This window comes from Zonotrichia albicollis, chromosome 30, assembly GCF_047830755.1.
Source record: "Zonotrichia albicollis isolate bZonAlb1 chromosome 30, bZonAlb1.hap1, whole genome shotgun sequence".
In the NCBI taxonomy this organism is placed as follows: Eukaryota; Metazoa; Chordata; class Aves; order Passeriformes; family Passerellidae; genus Zonotrichia; species Zonotrichia albicollis.
The window spans coordinates 3,140,822-3,165,423 of NC_133848.1; the positions used below are offsets into that span (position 1 = coordinate 3,140,822).

Consider the following 24,602-nt stretch of genomic DNA (forward strand, 5'->3'; position numbering starts at 1 on the left):
TCCTGGTAATTTGGGATGGTGTCCATCCCTGTGAACCTTTTGAGAATAAAAATGTCCAGTTTTTCCCAGTTTGGTGGGGATTTCATTGCTTTGGTACAGGTGTTGGGATGATGGGGGTGGGGATCACTGTGGTGTCCTGGCAGTGTGGGATGGTTTCCATCCCTGTGAACATTACAGGGGGGATTTTATTTCCTGTCATGCTGCTGGGGCTCTCTCTCCCCCCAGCAGCACCAGCTCTGTGTCCCCCCCAAAAGGGGGGCTTGGAATAAAATAGCTGCAGTGTTTTCCAAGCTGCCTCCCTCCTTTGGAGCAGGCTCTGTGCAGCTGGCTCCTTCCCAAAGGAAACGGATCTGCCTGGATAACATTTCCCAACCTGATCACCAGGAATGCTGCTCCTTTTGCCCAGGACTTTCTCTGCCTCCCTCCACCGTGCTCTGGGCCCCCCAAAAGCAGGGATTCTCCCCATGTTCCTGCCCTGGTGCTGATGCCATCTCTCCTCTTGCTTTGCAGGGGCGATGCTTGGGGGAGACCTGAACAACACCAACGGAGCCTGCCCAAGCCCCGTGGGTGAGTAAGGAGCCTTCAGCCCCTGCCTGGCTCCATGGGGCCCTCCTGCTTTCCCCACACCTCCCACAGGGTTTTGCTTTGCTGTTGAGCCCGTGGGGAAGCACTGGGGAAGGTTTTGCCAAGGAGTTGGCATGTGGAGCTCCAGGCTGCCTTTGGTGGGGGTGCTGGTTTCGGTGACCAAGGAGTCTCCATCTACCCAGGGTTCTGGGGAGAGCTGCAGAGCAGGGAGGTGACCCCCAAAAACCAGGATTTGAGTGGCTCTGGGTTCAGCTCCTGCTGCTGCTGCCAATTCTCTGATCAATTAACACCCAGCTCCTCCTCGTGCTTGGGCCCTATAAAGGAACTTTACTGCAAGCAAAAGAAGCTCATTAAGGGCCTTTTCCACTGTGAGAGCCACGGTGCTAATGAGGCTCAGGCCTCGTGGCTCAGCTCCTCAGCTGTAAAATGCACTAACAACATCTCCCTGCCCACATCTGCCTCTGCCATCTGCAGGCTGAGGATGTTGGGCCGCTGCTGGTGCAGGCACAGCCCAAAAAGCAGAGCCAGCCCTGGGTAGTGCTGGGAAGCAGCTGCTGCTCTCAGCACTGGCCTTGGCAGTGCTCCCAGGCTTGGCAGGGTAGATGCCATCCATCCCAGGGCAAGGGCAGAAGCAAAAGCTCCTGAGCCTGACTCCTCACCCCTTTTTGCAGTAGGTGCCCAGCTGGCAGCACAGAGCACTGTGGAATCCCACATCGCCCCAGTTAAAACCCAACTGGAGCCAGGTCCCGCTGGTTTTTGGGTGGGGTTGGACCAGTTGTGGTTTTGCAGCACCGTGGCCACCCAACCCCATCCCTGCACTCTGGATTGTGCCAGAAACAGCCATTTCCCTGTGCTGGGCAGCACCACGGGGATTTGTTCACAGAGCAAAACCTGCAGGGTGCTTTGTGGGGCAGTGTCTCCCTGGGCTGTCTCAGCACCAGTCCTGAGCTTTGCTGCTCCTTGAGGGCACAGGGAAGGGGCCATTGTGCAGCTCTGGATTCTGGGTTATTCAGGAATAACCATTTCCCTCGTGCCAGCACCACAGGGATTTCTTGCCAGAGCAAACCTGCCAGGGTGGTTTGTGGGGCAGTGTCTCCCATCACTCAGCATGGAGCTTTGCTGATCCTTGAGGGCACAGGGAAGGGGCCATTGTGTAGCTCTGGATTCTGGATTCTGCCAGGAATAACCATTTCCCTGTGCTGGGCAGCACTGTGCCAGCACCACAGGGATTTCTTGCCAGAGCAAAACCCACCGGGTGCTTTGTGGGGCAGTGTCTCAGTGACTCCCAGCACGGAGCTTTGCTGCTCCTGGAGGGCACAGGGAAGGGGCCATGGTGCCCCAGCCCCCAGGCAGCTCTGGGGCCCCCATCCACCCCCGTGTCAGCTGTCGGAGCAGCCCCTGCGGGTGCAGAGCTTGGCAGGGCCCCTGAATGTCAGCATTGACGTCACCCGAGCATTCCCTGCGTTCCTGCTGCCACTGCAGGAAATGGGGCTGAGCAGCAGGGCCAGCCCCACAGCCCTGCTGGCCCCAGACCCCTGCACCCTCCCTGGGGCTCCCCTCGTGCCTCTGGGAGGGGATGTGGCTCTGGCAGGTCTCAAATACCTGCTACATCTCTTCCTCCTCATCCTCCTCCTCCTCCTCCTCCCTTGCAGTCTCTGCAGCACTCAGTGATCACCTGCTGCCTCTGAGTCATCAGCTGCGGGTGCCTCTGGCCGGATCCTGCAGTGCTGTGTCCCTGCATCGTGCCCACTCTCCCTGGCAGTGCCACCCTCGGCACGCAGCTCCCACCCCTGCCCCGTGGGGGCTGCTGAGCCCTGGGTGTCCCTGCTCAAATCACTCCAGGGTGATGCAGAGGCTGCCCAGAGGGCTCCTGGCACTGACATCTTGTATGAAAAATCCTTTCTTTCTTTTCTGAGAAGCTGAGAGGCCTCAGGAACAAAAGGTAAACAGTGGTTATCTGCTGCTGTGGAATGCAACAGGTAGATTTGTAATTAGTCTCACACAGTTGTTTCTAATTAATGGCCAATCACAGTCAGCTGGCTCAGACAGAGAGTCCAAGCCACAAGCCTTTATCATTCTTTCTTTTTCTATTCTTAGCCAGCCTTCTGATGAAATCCTTTCTTCTATTCTTTTAGTATAGTTTAAATATATATCATAAAATAATAAATCAAGCCTTCTGAAACATGGAGTCAGATCCTCATCTCTTCCCTCATCCTCAGACCCCTGTGAACACGGTCACAGCTCCTCTTTTAGACTCCTTCCCTTGGCTGGGGGGTCCTGGTGGGAGTGCAGCCCTTCTGTGTGTGGCTGGATCCATGCTGGGTGCACATGGCAGTGACAGCAGCAGTGACAGCCCAAGGCCACCCCTCATCTTTGGGGGTGAGTGGTGGCAGCACTGGAACCCAGAGTCCAGCACAGGGAACACCCCAGCCCACAGTGATCCAGAGAGTGCCTCAAACAGGGTCAGCACGAGAGCCCCGTGTGCACCCATGCCTTGGGAAGGAGAATATCAAAGGATTTAACATTTCTTTATTTCTTTTGGCTTTTCCATGGCCTTGGGAAGGAGAATATCTGTGACCGTGTTCACAGGGGTCTGAGGATGAGGGAAGAGATGAGGATCTGATTCCATGTTTCAGAAGGCTTGATTTATTATTTTATGATATATATTACATTAAAACTGTACTAAAAGAATAGAAGAAAGGATTTCATCAGAAGGCTGGCTAAGAACAGAATAGGAAAGAATGATAACAAAGGCTTGTGGCTCGGGCACAGAGTCCAAGATAGCTGGGCTGTGATTGGCCATTAATTAGAAACAACCACATGAGACCAATCACAGACCCACCTGTTGCATCCCACAGCAGCAGATAACCATTGTTTACATTTTGTTCCTGAGGCCCCTCAGCTTCTCAGGAGGAAAAATCCTAAGGAAGGGATTTTTCATAAAAGATGTCTGCGACAAATATCAAAGAGTTTAATGTTTCTTTTGGCTTTTCTATGGCCACCAGCACTGCAGCTCACCTGAGGAATTTCTGCACCTTTGTTGTTGATAAATCTAAAAGCCAGTGCCCTTGTGGGACCAAGGGGGGCATTGCTGCCCTCTGTGCCATCTGTGGGATCAAGGAGATCATTGCCACCCCCTGTGCCATCCTTGCCGCCCTCTGTGCCATCTGTGGGATCAAGGGGATCAGTGCCACCCCTGTGCCATCATTGCCACCCCCTGTGCCATCTGTGGGATCAAGGGGATCAGTGCCACCCTCTGTGCCATCATTGCCACCCCCTGTGCCGTCTATGGGATCAGCACATTGCCACCACTGTGCCATCTGTGGGATCACTGCCACCCCTGTGCCATCATTGCCACCCCCTGTGCCATATGTGGGATCAAGGGGAGCATTGGTGCCACTCTCCTCTGATCCCACAGATGGCACAGGGGGTGGGATCAAGGAGAGCATTACCACCCCCTGTGCCATCATTGCCACCCCTGTGCCATCTGTGGGATCAAGGGGAGCATCACCACCCCCTGTGCCCAGTGCCACCCCGTGTGCCCGCTGTGCCCACCCTGGCAGCCCCAGGGGTGCAGGGATTTTGCTGTGCTCCCCTGGCTGCAGTGCTGGTGGCAGCAGCCCCTGTGAAATGCAGCTGCAGCTCGATGTGCATGTCATTAATAATGCAATCAGCGACCTATTTTTCCCGGTCTAACGTGCAGTGAATGTGAGGGCTGAATCCTGGTGATTGCTGAACGCCTTTCTATCTTTGGGGCCTATTCATGAAAAAAAACCAGCCCTCATCAGAACTGTAATCTGATCCAATTTATTCCTTTCCTGATGTTCATCAAATCTTTTCCTTTTTATTTTTTTTTTCTTCCTTTCCTTTCTTCTTTTTTTTTCCCCTTCTCTTTGCACATAAAATCTTTAAGTGGGGCAGCAGGAGGAGGAGGAGGAGAGAACCTCAGATCTTCAAAGGGGCAGTGGGAGCAGTGAACTGAGTGCTCACTGTGCCACAGCCCCTTTTCACTGCCCCAGCACCATAAAAAGACCTTAAAAGTGAATTTGCCAGTAATTACCCATCTTGGCAGGGCTGTGGTGCCCAAGCAGAGCAGGGAAGGAGCCCGGCTGCACATCAGGCTCTGAGATTTGCTGGGTGTTTCTGCAGGAACCAAAGGGGGGTCCCTTCAGGATGGGGAGCTCAGGGGCTGCTGCCTGTCCTGGGGGGAACCTGCCGGGGTGCAGGAGGGATTTGGGGGCGATTTTGAGGTGCTGCTCTCCTATAAGGAGGAGCAGTCATGGAGTGTAGGATGGTTGGGATGGATGGAGAGCAGAGATCTCTGAAGCCAGGGCTTGGAAATTGTGGTTTATTGCAAAGGGCCTGGGTGCAGGGCCCTGCTGGGATTTGGGGTTTATTGCAAAGGGCCTGGGTGCAGGGGCCTTTTGGAATTTGGGGTTTATTGCAAAGGGCCAAGTGCAGGGCCCTGCTGGGAGCTGCAGGCACAGAGCAGGCTGAGAGAAGAGAGGGGGAGAGAGGGTGAGAGGGTGAGAGAGTAAGGGAGTAAAAAGGGTAAGAGAGTAAAAAGGGTAAGAGGGCGAGGTTCTCATTCCAACACAATAAATCTTCTTCTGTGCTGAATATTCTAATTCTCACTAACCAATCTAGTACAATATACAAATCCTATAGCATTTCCATACAGCCTATAAGAATCATTACATTACCACACTGTGTTACATTTTAAAGCCTAAAAACTCCTCTCTGGGCCCCTTCTGCCAAGCTGCAGGGTCTGCTCTGACCCTTGGGCCTGTCTGCAAGCAGAGGGTGTTGTTCCATCAAAAGGGGATTACCTTCAGTTCAGCCACATCAATATTTTCTAATAGTTCAAGGTATCTCAAAGCTTGCTTTCATTTCAATCTCACTTATAGTTTCTATATTCTCAAAATCTTTTGCTAATCATATTGATAAGGCTTCCCTGTTCCATCTTCCCGTACACTGGAGCGCTGATGGAGCCCCAGTGCAGCAGCACAGCTCAGCGTGTCCATCACCATCACCAACCTTCACCTGCTCCCTCTCTGTGCCCCCGGTGAAAAACGCCAATCACTTGTTTTTAAAATTTTAATAGTTTATTAGTAATAAAATGGTTATGAAAATAGTAATACAATTAGAGTAATAATAATTTGGGCAATTTGAATTAGGACAATATGAGACAACAGAGACAAAGAGTTATGGACAGTCTGGGTGCCTTTTTCTGGGCATCATGAGCCTGAAGAAGGACACATGTTAAGAAAGGATTAACTCTTAAAAAAACCAGCCTGTTGCATATTCATACACCTCATACATGATGCATAAATTCCATGCAAACACAGGATTCTGTCTGGTCATTGTGAACTTCTTCCTCTGAATCCTAACAGCGCATTTGAGGCGGGAAGAAGTTAATTTCTTCTGAAAATGGGCAATAAATTCATTTTCTCTGAAAGATTGAGGTGTCCTGTGGCTGCTATCTCACTGCAAGTCCTTTCTTTAAAAAAGTATCCTACATAGCATAATTTGTATTTTAACAATTTTAATAACCTAAAACTACATTTAACACACTACTTAAGAGAATTAATGCAGCATTACTTTCTAACACAACACGTATCATATTTATTTTAGTATTTGCCAAAAGCCAACCATAAACCACCCATTTTTCCCACTGCAGGAAACGGCTACGTGAGTGCCAGGGCCTCTCCGGGGCTCCTGCCCGTGTCCAACGGCAGCAGCCTGGGCAAGATCATCCCGGCCAAGTCCCCTCCGCCCCCGGGGGCGCACGGGGCGCAGCTGGCCCCCAACAGCCGCAAGCCCGACCTGCGGGTCATCACCTCGCAGGGCAGCAAGGGGCTGATGCACCACCTGGTGAGTGCCCTGTGCCCTGCTGGGGCTGCCAGGGGGCACCAAGGGGCTGGCAGGGGCTGCCAGCGGGGGGGTTTGGGGCTGTGGTGGTGGGGAGATCTGAGGGGGAAGGATGGGATTGGTGCCTGCAGCAGTGTGTGCCCTATGGATGGTGCAAAACCTGTACCAGGCACCATCTCAGCAGTGTGTGCCCTATGGATGGTGCAGACCCTGTCCCAAGCACCACTGTGAGCTCTGTGTGCCCCATGGATGGTGCAAAACCTGTACCAGGCACCACTGTGAGCTCTCTGTGCTCCATGGATGGTGCAGACCCTGTCCCAAGCACCACTGTGAGCTCTGTGTGCCCCATGGGTGGTGCAAAACCTGTACCAGGCACCACTGTGAGCTGTGTGTGCCCTATGGATGGTGCAAAACCTGTACCAGGCATCACTGTGAGCTCTCTGTGCTTCATGGATGGTACAAACCCTGTACTAGGCACCATCTCAGCTGTGTGTGCCCTATGGATGGTACAAACCCTGTACCAGGCATCACTGTGAGCTCTCTGTGCTCCATGGATGGTACAAACCCTGTACCAGGCACCATCTGAGCTGTGTGTGCCCCATGGATGGTACAAACCCTCTCTCAGTCACCACCCTGACCTGGTTGTCCCCCATGGATGGTGCAAATCCTCTCCCAGTCACCATCTGAGCTATGTGTGCCCCTTGGATGGTACAAACCCTCTCCCAATCACCATCTGAGCTCTGTGTGCCCCTTGGATTGGATGAATAGTACAAACCCTGTACCAGCACCATGTGAGCTGTTTGTGCCCCTTGGATTGTACAAACCCCAATACCAGGCACCATTCTCACCAATTTGTGCCCCATGGATGGTGCAAACCTTACACCAGGCACCACCTGACCTGCATTGCCCCATGGCTGGTACAAACCCTGCCCCAGGGACCATCTGAGCTGGTTGTGCCCCATGGCTGGTACCAACCCTGCACCAGGGTACAAACCCTCTCCCAGCCACCACCCTGATCTGTTTTTGCCCCATGGATGGTACAAACCCTCTCTCAATCACCATTCTCGCCACTCTGTGCCCCATGGATGGTGCAAACTCTGTGCCAGGCACCATCTGAGCTGTGTGTCCCCCATGGATGGCACAAACCCTCTCTCAGTCACCACCCTGACCAGTTTGTGCCCCATGGATGGTACAAACCCTCTCTCAAACACCATTTTGAGCTCTTTGTGCCCCATGGATCCTCTCCCAATCACCACCCTGGCCAGTTTGTCCCCTATGGCTGGTACAGTCCTTACACCAGGTACCACTCTGAGCTATTTGTGCCCCATGAATGGCACAAAACCTCTCCCAGTCACCCCCCTGACCCGTGTGTGCCCATGGCTGGTACAAACCCTACACCAAACACCACTCTGAGCTATTTGTGCCCTGTGGATGGTACAAACCCTCTCCCAATCACCACTCTGACCCATGTGTGCCCCATGGATGGCACAAACCCTCTCCCAATCACCACCCTGGCCGTCATTGCCCCATGGATGACACAAGCCTCTCCCAATCACCATTTGAGCTGTTTGTGCCCCGGGGATGGCACCAACCTTGTCCCATTCCCCACCCTGGCCCGTGTGTGCCCCGTGGGGGTGAGGGTGAGGTGCCAGTGGGCACAGTGCTGCTGGGGGGGCTGGGTGAGCTAACAGTGCTCTCGGTTCTCTCCCTGCTCTCCCCTGCACAGACCGAGGACCACCTGGCTCTGGTGAGTTCCCCTCTGGGTGTGCATGGTGTGGTGACACTTGTGCTGTTTGTCCCCTCTGTGGGGCACACACAGGGGTGGGCACTGGCTCCTGTGGTGGGATGTGGGCACCAGCTTGGATGCTGCTGCAGAAAATAAATCTAGAGGAAAACAGCTCTTAGGAAAACCCAGTTCCCTGTGGAAAAAGAGCTGGCATGAGCTGCAAAGGGCCTGTTTCTCCTCCAAGGCCAAAATTGCTGTGTTGGTCCCCCTGGGGAGGTCAGCCAGGGTCCCTTTGGGGACTGTGGAGCTGAGCTGGGCACTGTCCCTGCCCTGGAGCTGCCCATGGGGCTTGGCTGGAGCCAGCAGCACAGGGAGACCTGGCCCATGGCCAGCACATGAGAGACAGGGAGTAAATCAGGCTCTTCCCATATTAAAGATATTATTTAAAGCCCGTGGAAATCCACTCCCTAAACCTCCCTTGTGCACGGGGCAGTTTTCTGTGTTATTTTTATGGCTTTTTTTTCCTCCTCTCCCTGGCAGCAAAGTGAATGCCACCTTGTTTGTGGCAAGGATTCACTCTGCTCTGTTGCTATTCTGGTGCAGGGCAGATGGGAGCCAGGTCAGGCCAGCAAGGGAAGGGCAGGAGCTGCTGCAGGATGCAGAGCACACAGCCAGGGAAAAGCTCTCCAAAAGCACAGGAGAAAGCCAATATTCCTCTGGCAGCCTGCACTGAGACACTGCTGGCCAGGGCAGGGGTGGGCCAGGCATGACAGGCACAAATTCTGCTGCTCTTTGTGTGCCCAAACCCTTCCAGCATCTCCGTGCCTCAGTTTCCCCATGTATGGAGGGGGACCAGTCTTTTCCCCACTCCCCATCTGCTCATTCCTGATCCCTGTGGCCATTCCCTGGCTGCACACTGCAGAGCATTGGTGGAAATCCACTGGGGTTGGAATTTCCAGTTTTAATTGTTGGGCTGAATTAACCTGAAGTGAAAAAAGTCCTCACCTGTGATGGTGTTCACAGGGGTCTGAGGATGAGGGAAGAGATGAGGATCTGACTCCATGTTTCAGAAGGCTTGATGTATTATTTTATTATCTATATTATATTAAAACTATACTAAAGGAATAGAGGAAAGGATTTCATCAGAAGGCTGGCTAAGAATAGAAAAAGAAGGAATGATAACAAAGGCTTGTGGCTCGGATGGTCTGTCTGAGCCAGCTGACTGTGATTGGCCATTAATTAGAAACAATTAACATGGGCTAATCAAGATCCACCTGTTACATTCACAGCAGCAGATAACCATTGTTTACATTTTGTTCCTGAGGCCTCTCAGCTTCTCAGGAGGAAAATTCCTATGGAAAGGATTTTCCATAAAAGATGTTTGTGACACTCGCCCCATCAAGGTGGCAGCATTGAGGTGGATGCCAGTGAGGGTGATGAAATGTGGCCAGGGTGGCACAGGCCCCTTGGCACTGCTGCAGGGTGTGTGCCCCACAGATCCCCCCTGCTCCTCCAACCTTTGCTCCCTCCACACTGCTCCACCCACCCAGCAGATCCTCTCTCCGAGTGGCAGCTCCCACCTCACCCCAGGCAGCTGTGAGATGGGTCAGGATCCCTCCAGTGCATCCCCAGCGCCCACAGCCCCAGCCCTGGCACCCTCAGTGCTGCTCCTGCAGCTCTGGGCACGCTTTCCTCCCTGCCAGCGTTCAGAGAGGTGTCCCCCCATTTCTGTCCCCACTCCCACCACTGCAGGGGCAGCAGGGTCCATGCCCTGGATCCCTGCCCTGGGAGCCAGCAGGGTCCATGCCCTGGGAGCATGCTGCATGGTTGGTACCAGCTGGGAGTGTTGTCTGTGGGCACAGTGTGGGGGGCAGCTTGCTCACCTCCTCCCTGCATGGATTGTGGTGAAAATCGGGGGGTTGGAATAGTGACAGCAGTGCCCACACTCACCTTGGGGTGTCAGGGAGCTTCCTGGGGCTGGCACAGCCTGCCCTGCTGGTATGCCTGTGCCACACTGGTCCCTGTGCCCCGCCAGGGATGGCACAGGGCCCTGCAGAGAGGGGCACGGGGGATGTGGGGCTGTGGGGGCACGGGGGATGGGGCTGTGGGGGCACAGGGGATGGGGCTGTGGGGACACAAGGGATGTGGGGCTGTGGGGGCTGCAGAGAGGGGCAGAATGGGACTGTGGGGGCACAGGGGATGGGGGTGTGGGGACACAAGGGATGGGGTGTAGGGGCTGCAGAGAGGGGCACGAGGGATATGGGGCTGTGGGGGCTGCAGAGGGGGGCAGAATGGGACTGTGGGGCCACAGGGGATGGGGGTGTGGGGCTGGAAAGGGGGCACAGGGGATGGGGGTGTGGGGAATGCAGAGATTGGTACAAGGGATGGGTGTGGGGGCTGCAGAGAGGGGGGACACAAGGGATGGGGCCGCAGAGAGGGGCAGAATGGGGCTGTGGGGTTGCAAAGGGGGACAGAAGGGATGGGGCTGTGGGGGCTGCAGAGAGGGGCACAAGAGGTGGGGGTGTGGGGGCTGCAGAGGGGATCGTGTGTGGGAGCTGCAGAGAGGGGCAGGTGGGATGGAGTTGTGGGGACTGGACATGGGGGATATGGGATATGGGACAGAAGGGATATGGGGCTGTGGGGGCTGGAAAGGGGCAGAATGGGGCTGTGGGTCCTGCGGAGAGGAGCAGGTGGGATGGGGCTGTGAGCCCTGCAGAAGAGATGGGGTGTGGGAGCTGCACAAGGGATGGGGTGTGGGGGCTGCACAAGGGATGGGGCTGTGGGCCCTGCATCCCCCTGGTCTCATGCAGGCAGGACAGGGACAGGGACAGGGCTGTGCCTTTGTGAGGACATTCAGTGCCATGTCCTTAACCCCCAGCACGGCCAGGGCAGGCTGCCAGCAGGATGTGTGCCAGGAAAACCTTCTCCTGCAGCCCCCCAGAGCTTTAGCACTCAGAGCCCTGCTAATCTCCTTGCCCAGGCCACTGGGGGCACCCGGGGCTGGGCACTGTGTGGGTGCAGGGGCAGCAAATCCTGCACAGCCAGGTGCTCTCAGGTGGCCAGGGCAGGGTGCCAGCATCCAGCTTTGTCCCAGGAGAGTCTCCCTGGCCATGGGGGAGCTCTGCAGTGTGTGTGCCCAGCCTGGGAGCCCTCAGTTCCTCAGTTCCACCCTGGTGCCAGGCGTGGTTCAAGCTGGGCACTGCCCCAGTCTTCACAGGGTGACGTGTGCTGGGTGCTGGGGATTAGAGTCAAGCCTCTTGAGTCTGATTTAAACCAGATCAGCAGAGACAGCCCAGATTATCTGCCTTGTAAACAGGGCTGAATCTGACCTATAGATCTGCCCACATAACTGCCTGGAAAACCCAGGGGGGAAGCTTGGGGTGCTCTGGTGCAAGGGCAGAATTTTTCCACGGTGAACCTGTTAATACCTGAGTCACCAAAACCTTGGGAGGGCACCGAGCCAGCAGGCTGCTGAGCACTGGGCTTGGAGTTTAGGGATATTCCAGAGTCCCTTTAAAATCCTGAGGCCAGTGCTTGGTGTCCTCAGCTTCCCTTTGAGGCAGGGGCTTGTTCCTGGCCACCAGAGCTGCAGGGAGATGTCAGCTCTGCTGGTTCTGGTTTGCTTTGGTGCCTTTGTCACTCCAAGGCTCACTCTGAAAGCAGTGAGGAATTGTCTGAGGCCTCCTGGTGCTTTCCCCTTCCATGCACTCAGGGCATGGCTGGTGCTGGTGGCTGAAGCCCAGCCATGACCTGCACATGAGTGTCAGTAGCTGGTGTGGTTTGTACTTTGCTTTTTTTGCAGTGTGGAATGGCCAGAGGATCAATCCTACCTGTCCCACGCTCTCCATGCTCAGCCTCAGTGCATGCCCAGGGGGTTTGGGGGGGCCACAACCCCTGAAAATGACCCAATCCAACCATCTGAGCTTTAACTTCCTCCCTGTTTGCTCCCACAGCAAAACACACAGCGCTTGGGTGTCTCTCAAGCAACTCACTCTCTGACCACACCAGTCGTGTCCGTGGCCACTCCGAGCCTGCTGACACAGGGGCTGCCCTTCTCTGCCATGCCCACAGCCTACAACACAGGTAAGACATGGCCAGGACACAGGTGAGACATGGCCAGGGCAGGGATCTGACACAGACAGGGCATGGCCAGGACAGAGATCTAAGGCGGGACATGGCTGGGGGAGAGATCTAAGCAGGTGAGACATGGCCAGGACAGCTCTGACACAGGTGAGACACGGCCAAGGTAAAGCTTTAAGCAGTGCATGGCCAGGGCAGAGCTGACACAGGTAAGACATGGGCAGGGCAGAGATCTGACACAGACAGGGCATGGCTAGGACAGAGCTCTGACACAGGCAGACAGACAGACAGACAGGACCTGTCCAGGGCAGAGCTTTAAGCAAGTAGGACCTGGCCAGGGCAGAGTTCTAAGCAGGCAGGACCTGACCAGGGCAGAGCTCTGACACAGGCAGACAGACAGACAGGACCTGGCCAGGCCAGAGATCTGATACAGACAGACAGACAGGACCTGGCTAGAGCAGAGCTGTGACACAGGAGTCAGGGCAGAGCTCTCAGGCAGGACCTGTCTAGGGCAGAGCTCTGACACAGACAGACAGGACCTGGCCAGAGAAGAGCTTTAAGCAGGTAGGACCTGGCCAGAGCAGAGTTCTAAGCAGGCAGACAGACAGACAAGACCTGGCCAGGCCAGAGATCTGATACAGACAGACAGACAGGACCTGGCCAGGGCAGAGCTCTCAGGTGTCTCAGTTAGCCCCAGAAGGAATTGTGCTGCTGCTGAACATCACTGGGGCTCCCTGAGCAGCTGCAGTGATGCTCCTGGAGCTCTCCATGGCAGCCAGCACATGGTGCAAGGGTTCCACAGAACTAAAACCAAGAGAAATTCATTGTGTCAGTGGTGAGAGCTCACTGTCATAGCCAGCAGGGCTGTGAGGGCTGGTGCAGCCCAGTGCACTGTGCTGTGGATGCTAATTACAGCTACACCCATCCCCAGGCTCTCAGAGCTCAGGGGGTGTTGTAATAATGACAAAAAAATCCCTCAAAAAGTTTGGGAAGAATGCAAACCAACCTGCTCCCAGCCACATCTGATTGGGGTGCTGGATTGAAAGCAGCCCCAGGCGACAGTGACAGTGCCCAGACACAAGAATTGCTCATCTCTCACCTGTCAGACCTCCAGCAAGACTTTGAGGCCTTGCTGGCTGCCTGTGCAACTTGTTCTGAGAAAAAAAATTGGCAAAAAATGTCCAAAAGCTGCTTGTCTGGGAGAAGGCAGAAGTGGCAGTTGGATACTCCCTGTCCTAATGAGTAGGTGCAGCCCCAGAGATGCTGGCTGTGCGTGATGGGGCTGCTCTCCTGTGTGACCATGTGGTTTAGCAGCCAGCCAGAGTCCCCAAAATAGGTTTTAATTGAGGCCTGTGCACTGCTCAGAGCAGAGGAGCCTGAATTTCTGCTCTCTGCAGTTATTTTTGCTCTCAGCTGACCATGGGCAGAGCTGTATTGCTGCCCAGGTGCTGTGGGGGCACCACGGTGGGGTACAAACTCTGAACCTGACAGTTCTGCCAGAGCTGCCCTGTTAGCTGGGCAGGAATTGGCTTCATTTGTGAAGGGTCAGGGAGTTGTGGTCAGTGACAAAGTCCCTCCAAACCTCCTTTTGTCCAGGCTGGAAGGGCTGTCCCAGGCCATGGAGTCCTCCACAAGGAGCTGAGGGGGCTCAGCCTGGAGAAAAGGAGGTTTGGAGGGACTTTGTCACTGTCCACAACTCCCTGACAGGAGGGGACAGCCAAGATTGGGCTCTGCTCCTGGGTGACAAAGGGCAGGACAAGGAGAAATGTCCCCAGGGGAGGTTTAGGTGGGATATTAGGGAAAATTTTTGTGTGGAAAAGGTGTTCAGGCCTTGGAACCACACTGCCTTGGGGCAGTGGTGGTGTCACCATGGCTGGAGGGATCAGCTCTCTGTAATTCAGCTCAGAGCTCAGTTTCTGCTCTCTGCAGTTATTTTTGCTCTCAGCTGACCATGGGCAGAGCTGTGTTGCTGCCCAGGTGCTGTGGGGGCACCACTGTGGGGTACAAACTCTGAACCTGACAGTTCTGCCAGAGCTGCCCTGTTAGCTGGGCAGGAATTGGCTTCATTTGTGAAGGGTCAGGGAGTTGTGGTCAGTGACAAAGTCCCTCCAAACCTCCTTTTGTCCAGGCTGGAAGGGCTGTCCCAGGCCATGGAGTCCTCCACAAGGAGCTGAGGGGGCTCAGCCTGGAGAAAAGGAGGTTTGGAGGGACTTTGTCACTGTCCACAACACCCTGACAGGGGGGGACAGCCAAGATTGGGCTCTGCTCCTGGGTGACAAAGGGCAGGACAAGGAGAAATGGCCCCAGGAGAGGTTCAGGTGGGATATTAGGGAAAATTTCTATGTGGAAAAGGTGTTCAGGCCTTGGAACCTCAGTGCCTTGGGGCAGTAGTGGTGTCACCATGGCTGGAGGGATTTAACAGATGTGACTGTGAGATGTGACTGTAACAGATGTGACTTGGGGACATGGCTTAGTGGTGGCCTTGGCAGTGCTGGGGGAACAATTGGACTCCATGGTCCTGGACAGCCTTTCCAGCCCAGATAATTCAGTGATTCTGTGATGCTGCAGATGCCCTGACAAACTCCCAGCCTGGAGCATTGCCCAGGACTCACCTGGTAGCTGGGTGTGCATTGCCTGGGTGGGCATTGCCAGGATTCCAGCCTGGTGCAGCTGAGCTCTGCCCACATCTCTGTGCTGGGTGTCAAACCTGCCCATCCCCAGCTCTGTGACCTGGGGCAGCTCCAGCTCCAGCCCTGCTGGGGCTGAGGGGCAGCCAGGAGTGTCAGGAGCTCCCAAACCAGACCAGGCAGTGCAGGGGGGCATGGAGCAGGGAACCCAGTGCCAGGATGTGTTGGGTGGGGTGTGCTGGGGATTTGGCAGCAGTTCAGCACCAGCACAGCCACCTCTGTGTGTGCTGCTGGGGTGGGGACAGCTGAAACCACGAGACACCCACAATTAGAGCTGGGAAGGGGGAGGAGAGGGGGTGAGGAGGGTTTGCTGGGTGGCTGTGTCAGGCTGACACGGCTGACCAAGGTCTGACCATCTCCTCAAGGAGCAGCACTTCCCTCCCTGGCCAGCTTTGTAAAATCCCCCCTGGTTTGAGGTGCCCCACTGGGGTTTCCAGTGGGTTCTGCATGGGACAGGCATTGCCCTGCAAATGGGAGGGGGGGGAGGTCCTGGGGTGGGGAGTGCCCGTGGAGGGGGTGGGAACAATGTGGGGAAGGGTCCTGGAGTGTGGGGGTCCTGTGGAGGGGGTGGGGACAGTATGGGGGAGGAGGTACCAGGGCATAGGATGCCCATGGAGGGGTGGGAACAATGAGGGGAGGAGGTCCCGGAGTGCCCATGGAGGGGGTGGAACAGTGTGGGGGAGGGTCCCGGGGTGCCCATGGATGGGTGGCAACACCGTGGGGAAGGGGGTCCTGGGGTGCCCGTGGAGGGGGGGGTCACGGTGACAGTCCCGTGTCCTCATGGCGGGCAGAGAGCGCCCCCTGCTGCCACCCGGGACACGGCGCATGCCGTGGGGCTGTCCCCGGTACGGCCCAGGTACAGGTGAGGGTGCCCCAGGTACAGGTGAGGGTGCCCAGGTACAGGTGGGGGTGCCCCAGGTACAGGTGAGGGTGCCCCAGGTACAGGTGAGGGTGCCCAGGTACAGGTGAGGGTGCCCCAGGTACAGGTGAGGGTGCCCAGGTACAGGTGGGGATGCCCTGGGAACAGATGAGGGTGCCCAGGTATAGGTGAGGGTGCCCAAGCAAAGGTGGGGATGCCCCAGGTACAGGTGGGGGTGCCCCAGGTACAGATGGGGATGCCCCACGTGGGGATACCCCGGGCACAGATGAGGGTGCCCAGATACAGGTGGGTATGCCCAGATACAGGTGGGCATGCCTCAGGTAAGGGTGGGGATGCCCCAGGTACAGGTTGGGATGCCCCAGACACAAGTGGGGATGCCCATGCACGGATGAAGGTGTCCAAACCCAGGTGAGGGTGCTCACGCCCAGGTGAGGGTGCCAAGGCCCAGGTGGGTGCCAGCTGCCAGATTTGCTGCCCCAGCGGGGCAGGAGCTGTGTCTGACTCTGTACATTTGGCTGGAGGGGGCTCTGGGGGTCTCACGTGTTCATGGCCCTTTCTTGGGGTATCCAGACACAGCTACCATGGGCACTGCTGTGCCAGGGGCACTGGGGGTGGTGTGGAGGGGGCAGGTCCTGCCAGCAGCACCCTCTGGGTGGAGGAGAAGTGGATTTAAGGAGGGAGTTGGATAGAAGGAGGGAATTGGATGGAAGGAGGGAATTGGATACAAGGAGGGAATTGGATGGAAGGAGGGAATTGTTCACACTGAGGGTGGGGAGGTGCTGGCACAGGGTGCCCACAGGAGCTCTGGCTGCCCCATTGCTGGAGGTGTCCCAGGCCAGGTTGAACAGGGAGCAGTCTGGGATAGTGAGAATGTCCCTGCATGTTGGACTAGATGGCCTTTAAATGTCTCTTTGCTGATGCAGTGTTTGGTCATAGATTGAACTGGATCTCAGAGGTCTTTCCAGCCTGATTGATTTTGTGACTCCAACACAAACCATGCACTCAGGAGCTGTGTGCTCTGCCACAGACACCCCATTCACCGTGTGTTTGTGTCTCTGGTGTGTGTCCATCCTCCCTCAGTGCTCAGGGCACTCTGGGGGCAGCTTTGACCTGGAATTCACTGCAGGGCTCCTCCCTTGCAGATTATCAGCTGACGAGCGCTGAGCTCTCCTCGCTGCCAGCCTTCAGCTCACCTGGAGGGCTGTCCCTTGGCAACATCTCTGCCTGGCAGCAGCAGCAGCAGCAGCAACAGCAGCAGCAGCAGCAACAGCAGCAGCAGCAGCAACAACAGCAACAGCAGCAGCAGCAGCAGCCGCAGCAGCAGCCGCAGCAGCAGCACCTGGTCCCGGTGTCACTAGGAAACTTAATGTGAGTGACACCAGAGGGAAATGGGCAGTTCCTCTGGGGGTGCCACACCTGCAGAGCCCCAGGGTGCTGGGAGAGCCCTCTGTGTTCTCCAGGCTCCCAGTGCCAGGCCCTGGTGGGTCCACGCTGTGTTCCTGGGGGCAGGAGCTGTGTGCCCAGAACAGCTGGGAGCTTTGGGCAGTGCTGTCCCTGTGGCTCCAAGGGTGACCCAGAGTCCCTGGCTGGGATCAGGGTATTTGGGGATGCTCCCAGAGCCTCATCCTTCTGCCTGTCCACTGTGGGATTGATGCCTGCACTCACCTGGGGGGAGCTGGGAACAGGTAGGGCCGGATGGGATGGACATTGCAGGATAGGGTGCCTGGAATAGAGGAAAGTGGCTTTTAAAGTTGCAAAAAGATTGATTTTCTCCAGGGCAGAAAATACAGGCACTTCCACCTTAGAGCAGGATTTCTGGTGTGGATCTGCTTTTACTCTGGAATAAAGCACTCACCCACAGTCAAAAGAAAAATTTAGGCCACTTGCCCGTGATCACATTGAGACCATGGGACAAAGAAAGATAGGAATTTAAGAGGGAGATTCAATGAGTGCCCCAACCACTTAGCCAAAGCCACATTTCCATCATGGATGGATGGATGGATGGATGATGGATGGATGGATGGATGGATGGATGGACGGATGATGGATGGATGGATGGATGGATGGATGGATGGATGGATGGATGATGGATGGATGATGGATAGATGGATGGATGATGGATGGATGGATGGATGGATGGATGGATGGAATCATGGATGGAATCATGGATGGATGGATGATGGATGGATGGATGGAGGATGGATGGATGGATGGATGGATGGATGGATGGATGGATGGATGGAGGATGGATGGAGGATGGATGGATGGAGGATGGATGGAATCATGGATGGATGGAGGATGGATGGATGGATGATGGATGGATGGATGGATGGATGATGGATGGATGGATGGATGGATGATGGATGGATGATGGATGGATGATGGATGGATGGATGGATGGATGGATGGATGGATGGAATCATGGATGGATGATGGATGGATGGATGGATGGATGCAGGGATGGATGGATGATGGATGGATGATGGATGGATGGATGGATGATGGATGGATGGATGGATGGATGGATGATGGATGGATGGATGGAATCATGGATGGATGATGGATGGATGGATGGATGGATGCAGGGATGGATGGATGATGGATGGATGATGGATGGATGGATGGATGATGGATGGATGGATGGATGGAAGGAGGGATGGATGGATGGATGGATGGACGGATGGTGGTGTGTGAAATTTCTGAATTGTGTGCGCTGGAAGGTAGAAGGCCACCAAAAAGATAATAATGAGCGATTTCCCATTATCTCCTCCTCCATCTTTTTCTCCCCCTTCCTCCTCCTCCTCCTCCTCCTCCTCCCTTCCCACCCTCTCCCCCACCCAGACAAGGGAGTCACTTATCCCACACCACCACGTTGACTGTCAACACCAACCCCAACATCAGCATCAAGTCGGAGCCCGTGTCGCCCAACCGCGAGAGGAACACTGCCACCCCGCTGAGCACCTTCCCCCACCAGCCCCGCCACGAGCCCACCGGCCGCTCGCCCGTCGACAGCCTCAGCAGCAACACCAGCTCCTACGAGGGCAGCAGCGAGCGCGACGACCCCGCCCGGCCCGATTTTGGCTCCTCCCTGGGTCTCCTGCGAGCCAGCGGCGAGCCCGAGGGGGAGAGCCCCTCCGTAAAGCGCATGCGCTTGGATACCTGGGTCACATAACCAGCGAGCCGCAGAGGGGCTGGCAGAAGGGCAGGGGGAGGGTGAAACGGGTGATGGGGTGTGGGGTGTTGGGGGGGGATGTTATCATAAACTGCCTGAGAAATAGCTTTAGGATTTTGTAGGCATTCATTCTAGCACAGCAGCAGGGACGCATGCAGGGCATCCGGGCCAGGGCTGGGGGAGTGGGGGCTGCAGGGGGGTGAAGGTGTGCTCACCAAGCCCAGGGATGCTCCCCTGAGGACCAGCAGGGACCCCTTGGGAGGTGGGAGCCCAGCCCTAAGCAGAGCACCTGCAGCAGGATGGGCTCTGGGGGGAGATGGGGCACAGAGCACCCCAAAATGCACCTTCCTGGCCATTCCTGTGGCTGCCCGTGCAGGGAGGGGCAGGTCAGACATGAGGCAGCTCTCTGGAAGCTTGAAGGGCTTTGGTAGGCACAGGTTTTTCTACAGAAGGGCTTTCCTCCAGAAGGGTTTTCCTCCAGAAGGATTTTCCTCCATAAGGGTTTTCCTCCATAAGGGTTTTCCTCCAGAAGTGTTTTCCTCCAGAAGTGTTTTCCTCCAGAAGTGTTTTCCTTCAAAAGGGTTTTCCTCCAGAAGTGTTTTCCTTCAAAAGGGTTTTCCTCCAGAAGGGTTTTCCTCCAGAAGTGTTTTCCTCCGGAAGGGTTTTCCTTCAGAAGGGTTTTCCTGCACCAGCTGGGAAGGGAGGTGAGGAGCGGCTCAGGGATGCAGCCACATCCACAGCCTGCTTCAGGGAAGCTGCATCAGGAGGAAGAAGAGGGAGATTTTTAAGGCTTAGTCCCATTTGCATGACAGTCCCATTTCCTACCCGAGCAGGGAACTCCACTGTTCCTCACCAGGGTCACTGGAACACTGGAGTTCCTGTTTCCCTCACCCCCACCTGGGCACAGCAGGTGTGTGGAGAAGGGATTTTAGTGCTGGTTTGGAGAGAAAATTAGGGGTTTTAGCAAACAACGTCCATAAAAACATTTGAGAAATGTTGCACATGGGCCAAAGCTTTAAATCAGGAAAATGGGAAGAAATTATTTTTTTACTGAAAGATGCAACTGAAGTAACGATCCTAAAATGAGATTTTGCCTGAAGGTTTCTAGGCCTCAAAAGGCAACAGTGAGCTGTGCAGAAAATCTCCTTCAGCAGTGATTTGGTGGAAGGAAAAAGGAAAAACTGAGGGATTTCCTCATGCTGCCACTTGCTCTGGCAATTTCCCAGGGATGGGTGTTGGTGCCCTGATCCCAAAATGCATCAACCTGCTCATGGTTGGAGGGTTTGGAGGAGAAGGAACCGTTCCTGGAGGGTTTGGAGGAGAAGGAGCCGTTCCTGGAGGGTTTGGAGGAGAAGGAACCGTTCCTGGAGGGTTTGGAGGAGAAGGAACCGTTCCTGGAGGGTTTGGAGGAGAAGGAACCGTTCCTGGAGGGTTTGGAGGAGAAGGAACCGTTCCTGGAGGGTTTGGAGGAGAAGGAACCGTTCCTGGAGGGTTTGGAGGAGAAGGGGCCGTTCCTGGCTGGCATTGCCGTTAGGGATGGGCTCTGTCCCTGCAGGTGCTCGTGCTGGTGTCCCCTCCCAGCCTGCTGCCCTGTCACCCTGTGCAGGGCCACCCCAAGGCTGACAGTCCCAAACTGGCACCAAACCTGCCCAGGTGCCACCTTTGCCAGCTGGAGCTTGGCCAGCTTTGGGGGGGCTGTGGAGGAGCTGGGGGTTCCTGGGGTTCAGCTCAACCCTGAAGCAGAGCAAAGGGAGAGGAGCTGAGTCAGGCTGGGCTTTATCCCTCTGCCAGGTGTCAGCAGCCAGCTCAGCCCTGGAATGAGGCAGATGGCATAAAAACCTCCCAGGATGAGGGCAAAACCAAATGGATGGGGTTTTACAAACTTTTCCCAACCAAAAAGTTTCTAATTAGAAAAACAAAACCAAAAAAAAAAAAAAAAAAAGCTGATGATTATTGTGGGATGAACAGGGCTGCCCAAAGGGAGTGGTTGGAGGAGAGGAAATCCTTCAGGAGCTGGGTGAGAATTAGGAGCTGGTTTTGTGGCTCAGGGTGGTGGGTGCTCAGCAGTGCCGGCGTTCTGGGTGCCCTCAGCACCATCCCTGCTCGTGGATCAAGGCATGGAGACAGATCAGCAAACAGAACCCTCCCCTCCACACCTCCAAAGACCAAATTCCTGCCACAGATGACAGCTTTATTCTTCTCCAGCCGTCAGTTTGGAATTCCCTCTCCTGTTCCATGCTCTGGGTGGATGAGAGGAGGAAAGGACCCCTGGCAGGTTTTGTGCATTGAACCCCCCCGTGCCCCCTCCCCAGCCACGCCCAGCGGGCACCAGGGACACGCTGGGCTCTCACCTCTGCAATGCCAGCACCAGGAGCTGATCTTCCTTCCCCCCTCATCCCTGCCAAGCCCTTGGGGAAGCAGGAGAGCTGCTGTGGACCGTGGTCTTCCTCGCCCGCCCCGCCGGACGTACCTGGACGCGCAACTGAGCTCTCTTTGCACGGCCTTGCTTTGGAAATTAGGCGGGATAATGACGTCTCATCGCTCTCGGGGGTTTTTTTTTGTATTTTATTTTATTTTTTGTTTTTCTTCACAAAAAATAAACTCAACCCAAGGAACCCCACGGGAGCAGCGTGGCAGGAGGGCCCAGCTGGCTCAGAGACCCCGGAGAGGAGGCAGCAGTGGAGACCCCCCAGATCTCAATGCCCGTCAGGAGAGGGGGGAAAAAACCAAAAAAACCCATTTTTGCTCATTGACTTCACACCCTGACTCCCAAGTTCACACTTCTGCCTGGAAGCTGAGAGGCTGGAACCATGAAACCAAGAGACAAACGCTGGGATGGGCACATGCAGGGTCAGATCTGCCCGGCTGGATCTGCAGCTGCAGCACTCGACGCTCCCTGGGCTGTGCCACGGGCAAGGATGGCTCTGGTGCCAGGGGCAAGGATGGCTCTGGTGCCATGGGCAAGGATGGCTCTGGTGCCATGGGCAAGGATGGCTCTGGTGCCAGGGGCAAGGATGGCTCTGGTGCCATGGGCAAGGATGGCTCTGGTGCCATGGGCAAGGATGGCTCTGGTGCCAGGGGCAAGGATGGCTCTGGTGCCAGGGGCAAGGACAGCTCTGGTGCCAGGGGCAAGGATGGCTCTGGTGCCAGGGGCAAGGATGGCTCTGGTGCCAGGGGCAAGTGCAGCTCTGGGCTGATGCCAGGGGCAGGTCCAGCTCTGGGTTGGTGCCTGTGGCTCTGGGCTGTGCCCAGGGCAAAGATGGCTCTGGTGCCAGGGGCAGGTACAGCTCTGGTGCCAGGGGCAAAGATGGCTCTGGGCTGGTGCCATGGGCAGGTACAGCTCTGGTGCCAGGGGCAAGTGCAGCTCTGGGCTGATGCCAGGGGCAGGTACAGCTCTGAGTTGGTGCCTACAGCTCTGGGCTGTGCCAGGGGCAAGGATGGCTCTGGTGCCAGGGGCGGGTACAGCTCTGGTGCCACAGGCAGATACAGCTGTGGGCTGTGCCAGGGGCAGGTACAGCCCGGGGTTGGTGCCAGGGGCAGGCCCAGCTCTGGGTTGGTACCAACAACTCTGGGCTGTGCCAGGGTCAAGGACAGCCTTGGTGCCAGGGGCAAGTCCAGCTCTGGGTTGGCACCTACGCCCCTGGGCTGTGCCAGGCTCATGGGGAGGTGGGCATGCCCAGGTCAGACACGCCGTTGGCCTCACATCACAGTGAAAGGGTTTGGGGGCTGTTTGTCGGGGTCTTCACTTTGCTGGGGGCTTGGGGTTATTTTATTATTATTATATTCTATTTTTTTTTTTTTGTCCGGGTCATTATCCTTTATTTCCCCCCTCCCCCAGCCTGTAGTATCTGGTAAACTCCTCCTAATTTTCAAAAGACAACGAGAAGAATGACAATCTAAGAAACCAACACCCTCCTTTGTGCTTCTATAAATATGTTTCTGATCTAATTTTATTTCTCGTGCTCATCTGTACTGTTGACAGTTACAATTGTGTATAATTTTTTTTTTAATTTGGAATTTTTGCGTTGTATAGGGTTTAGTTTTAAAATATATATATATATTTTCCATTTTTTAAAAAGGGGTGTTGCAAAAAAAAAAATTGCACGATTTAAATGACAATAGTTAAAATGCTGCAGTTTTTAGAGATGTGGAAGCAAAATGGAGCTTATTTATTCTCAAAGGCTATAAAGGTGTAAAATGCATGAAGAAAAAAAAAAGCATTTACAAAAAAACCAAAAAAAAGACAAAAAAAGTGTAACCTGAACAAAGTGTAGCGTTAAAGATTTTAAAGGATGACAACAACAAGAAAAAAAGAAAAAAAAACCAACAAAAAAACAGCTAATATATTGTGTTTGGGCTAGTTTGCTTTTGTTTTTAATTGTTCCTTTTTTGGAGAATGAAATACATTTGTGTATATTTTCATATAAGAAGTATGCACTGAGATGTTTCCAAACTGATATATTCCTTTCTAAACGTGTGGTTACTTAACCAAAGTCTGTTTCTGATCTTTTACCTTCTAAAACTCTCTCTCTGTGGATGCTCCAGCCCTCACCTGAGCCCAGGTAAGGCGGGGTGGGGGCAGCGGCACGGCCCCCTGCCCGCGGGGTGCCAGGGGTGCCAGGGGGCTGAGCCGGGGGGGCTGGCACAGGGGGGCTGTGACCCCCGGCCTGGGGAGGCTGGTCTTTCCCAGGGCTTGGCAAAGCTGGGGTTTGGGGTGTCTGTGCCCGTTTTTGGGGTGTCTGTGCCGGGTTTTGGGGTCTCTGTGCCCATTTTTGGGGTGTCTGTGCCGGGTTTTGGGGTCTCTGTGCCCATTTTTGGCGTGTCTGTGCCCGTTTTTGGGGTCTCTGTTCCGGTGTGGGGTTCATCCTTTGGGGGGCACAGAGCTCTGCCGTGGGCTGGGATGGCTGAGGTGCGTGCAGAGAGGAGGAGGAGCACGAAGGGAGGAAGAAGGGAGGAGGTCCCAGGGTGTGGCTCAGGTGATGCTGCTGCTGGCAGCTGTAGGAGAAGGATGGGGTGGGAATCACCTGCCCAGCCCTGCAGGAGATTTGGGGTTGGAGCAGGACCCTGAATGATGGATAAGCACCTAAAATAGTGGGAAGGGCACTAAAAGGGGCCTAAAATGCTGCCTGGGAGCAGTGAGGATGGTGATGGACCAGTGGGGGTGGTCCTGCCTGCTCTGGGGGCTCTGCAGGTGGTGAGCTGGGGTTGAGTGGTCAGCTTGAATTGGATGGTCAGCTTGAATTGGATGGTCAGCTGGGGTTAGATGGTCAGCTGGGGTTGAGTGGTCAGCTGGAATCAGCTGGGGTTGGAGTGGTCAGCTGGAGTTGGATGGTCAGCTTGAATTGGATGGTCAGCTGGGATGGGATGGTCAGCTTGAATTGGATGGTCAGCTGGAGTTGGGTGGTCAGCTGGAATCAGCTGGGGTTGGATGGTCAGCTGGAGTCTGGTAGTCAGTTGAGGTTGGATGGTCATCTGGGGTTGGATGGGCAGCTGGAATCAGGTGGTCAGCTGGGCTTGGGTGGTGACCTAGGGTGGAGTGGCCAGCTAGGGTTGGATGGTCAGCTGGGGTTGGAGTGGTCAGCTGGGATCAGCTAGAGTTGA

At 55.2% G+C, this 24,602-nt stretch overlaps 1 protein-coding gene across 14 annotated transcripts in view; it reads left to right on the top strand.

The window, feature by feature from the left end:
* Nucleotides 1-23,269, top strand: part of MEF2D (myocyte enhancer factor 2D) — a 98,173-nt gene extending 74,904 nt beyond the window's left edge. For 10 of the 14 annotated variants that reach the window (XM_074529471.1, XM_074529475.1, XM_074529477.1 and 7 more), the window contains 7 exons: nucleotides 511-567; nucleotides 6,266-6,459; nucleotides 8,183-8,203; nucleotides 12,136-12,265; nucleotides 16,972-17,197; nucleotides 18,671-22,335; nucleotides 22,389-23,269. In XM_074529471.1, the coding sequence (XP_074385572.1) occupies nucleotides 511-567; nucleotides 6,266-6,459; nucleotides 8,183-8,203; nucleotides 12,136-12,265; nucleotides 16,972-17,197; nucleotides 18,671-19,001 (959 nt within the window). In that variant the 3' untranslated portion in view covers nucleotides 19,002-22,335; nucleotides 22,389-23,269. The remainder of the gene's footprint in view (nucleotides 1-510; nucleotides 568-6,265; nucleotides 6,460-8,182; nucleotides 8,204-12,135; nucleotides 12,266-16,971; nucleotides 17,198-18,670; nucleotides 22,336-22,388) is intronic. The other 4 variants (XM_074529483.1, XM_074529482.1, XM_074529480.1 and 1 more) reach the window with 1 other exon arrangement.
* The last annotated feature ends 1,333 nt before the right edge of the window (nucleotides 23,270-24,602 follow it).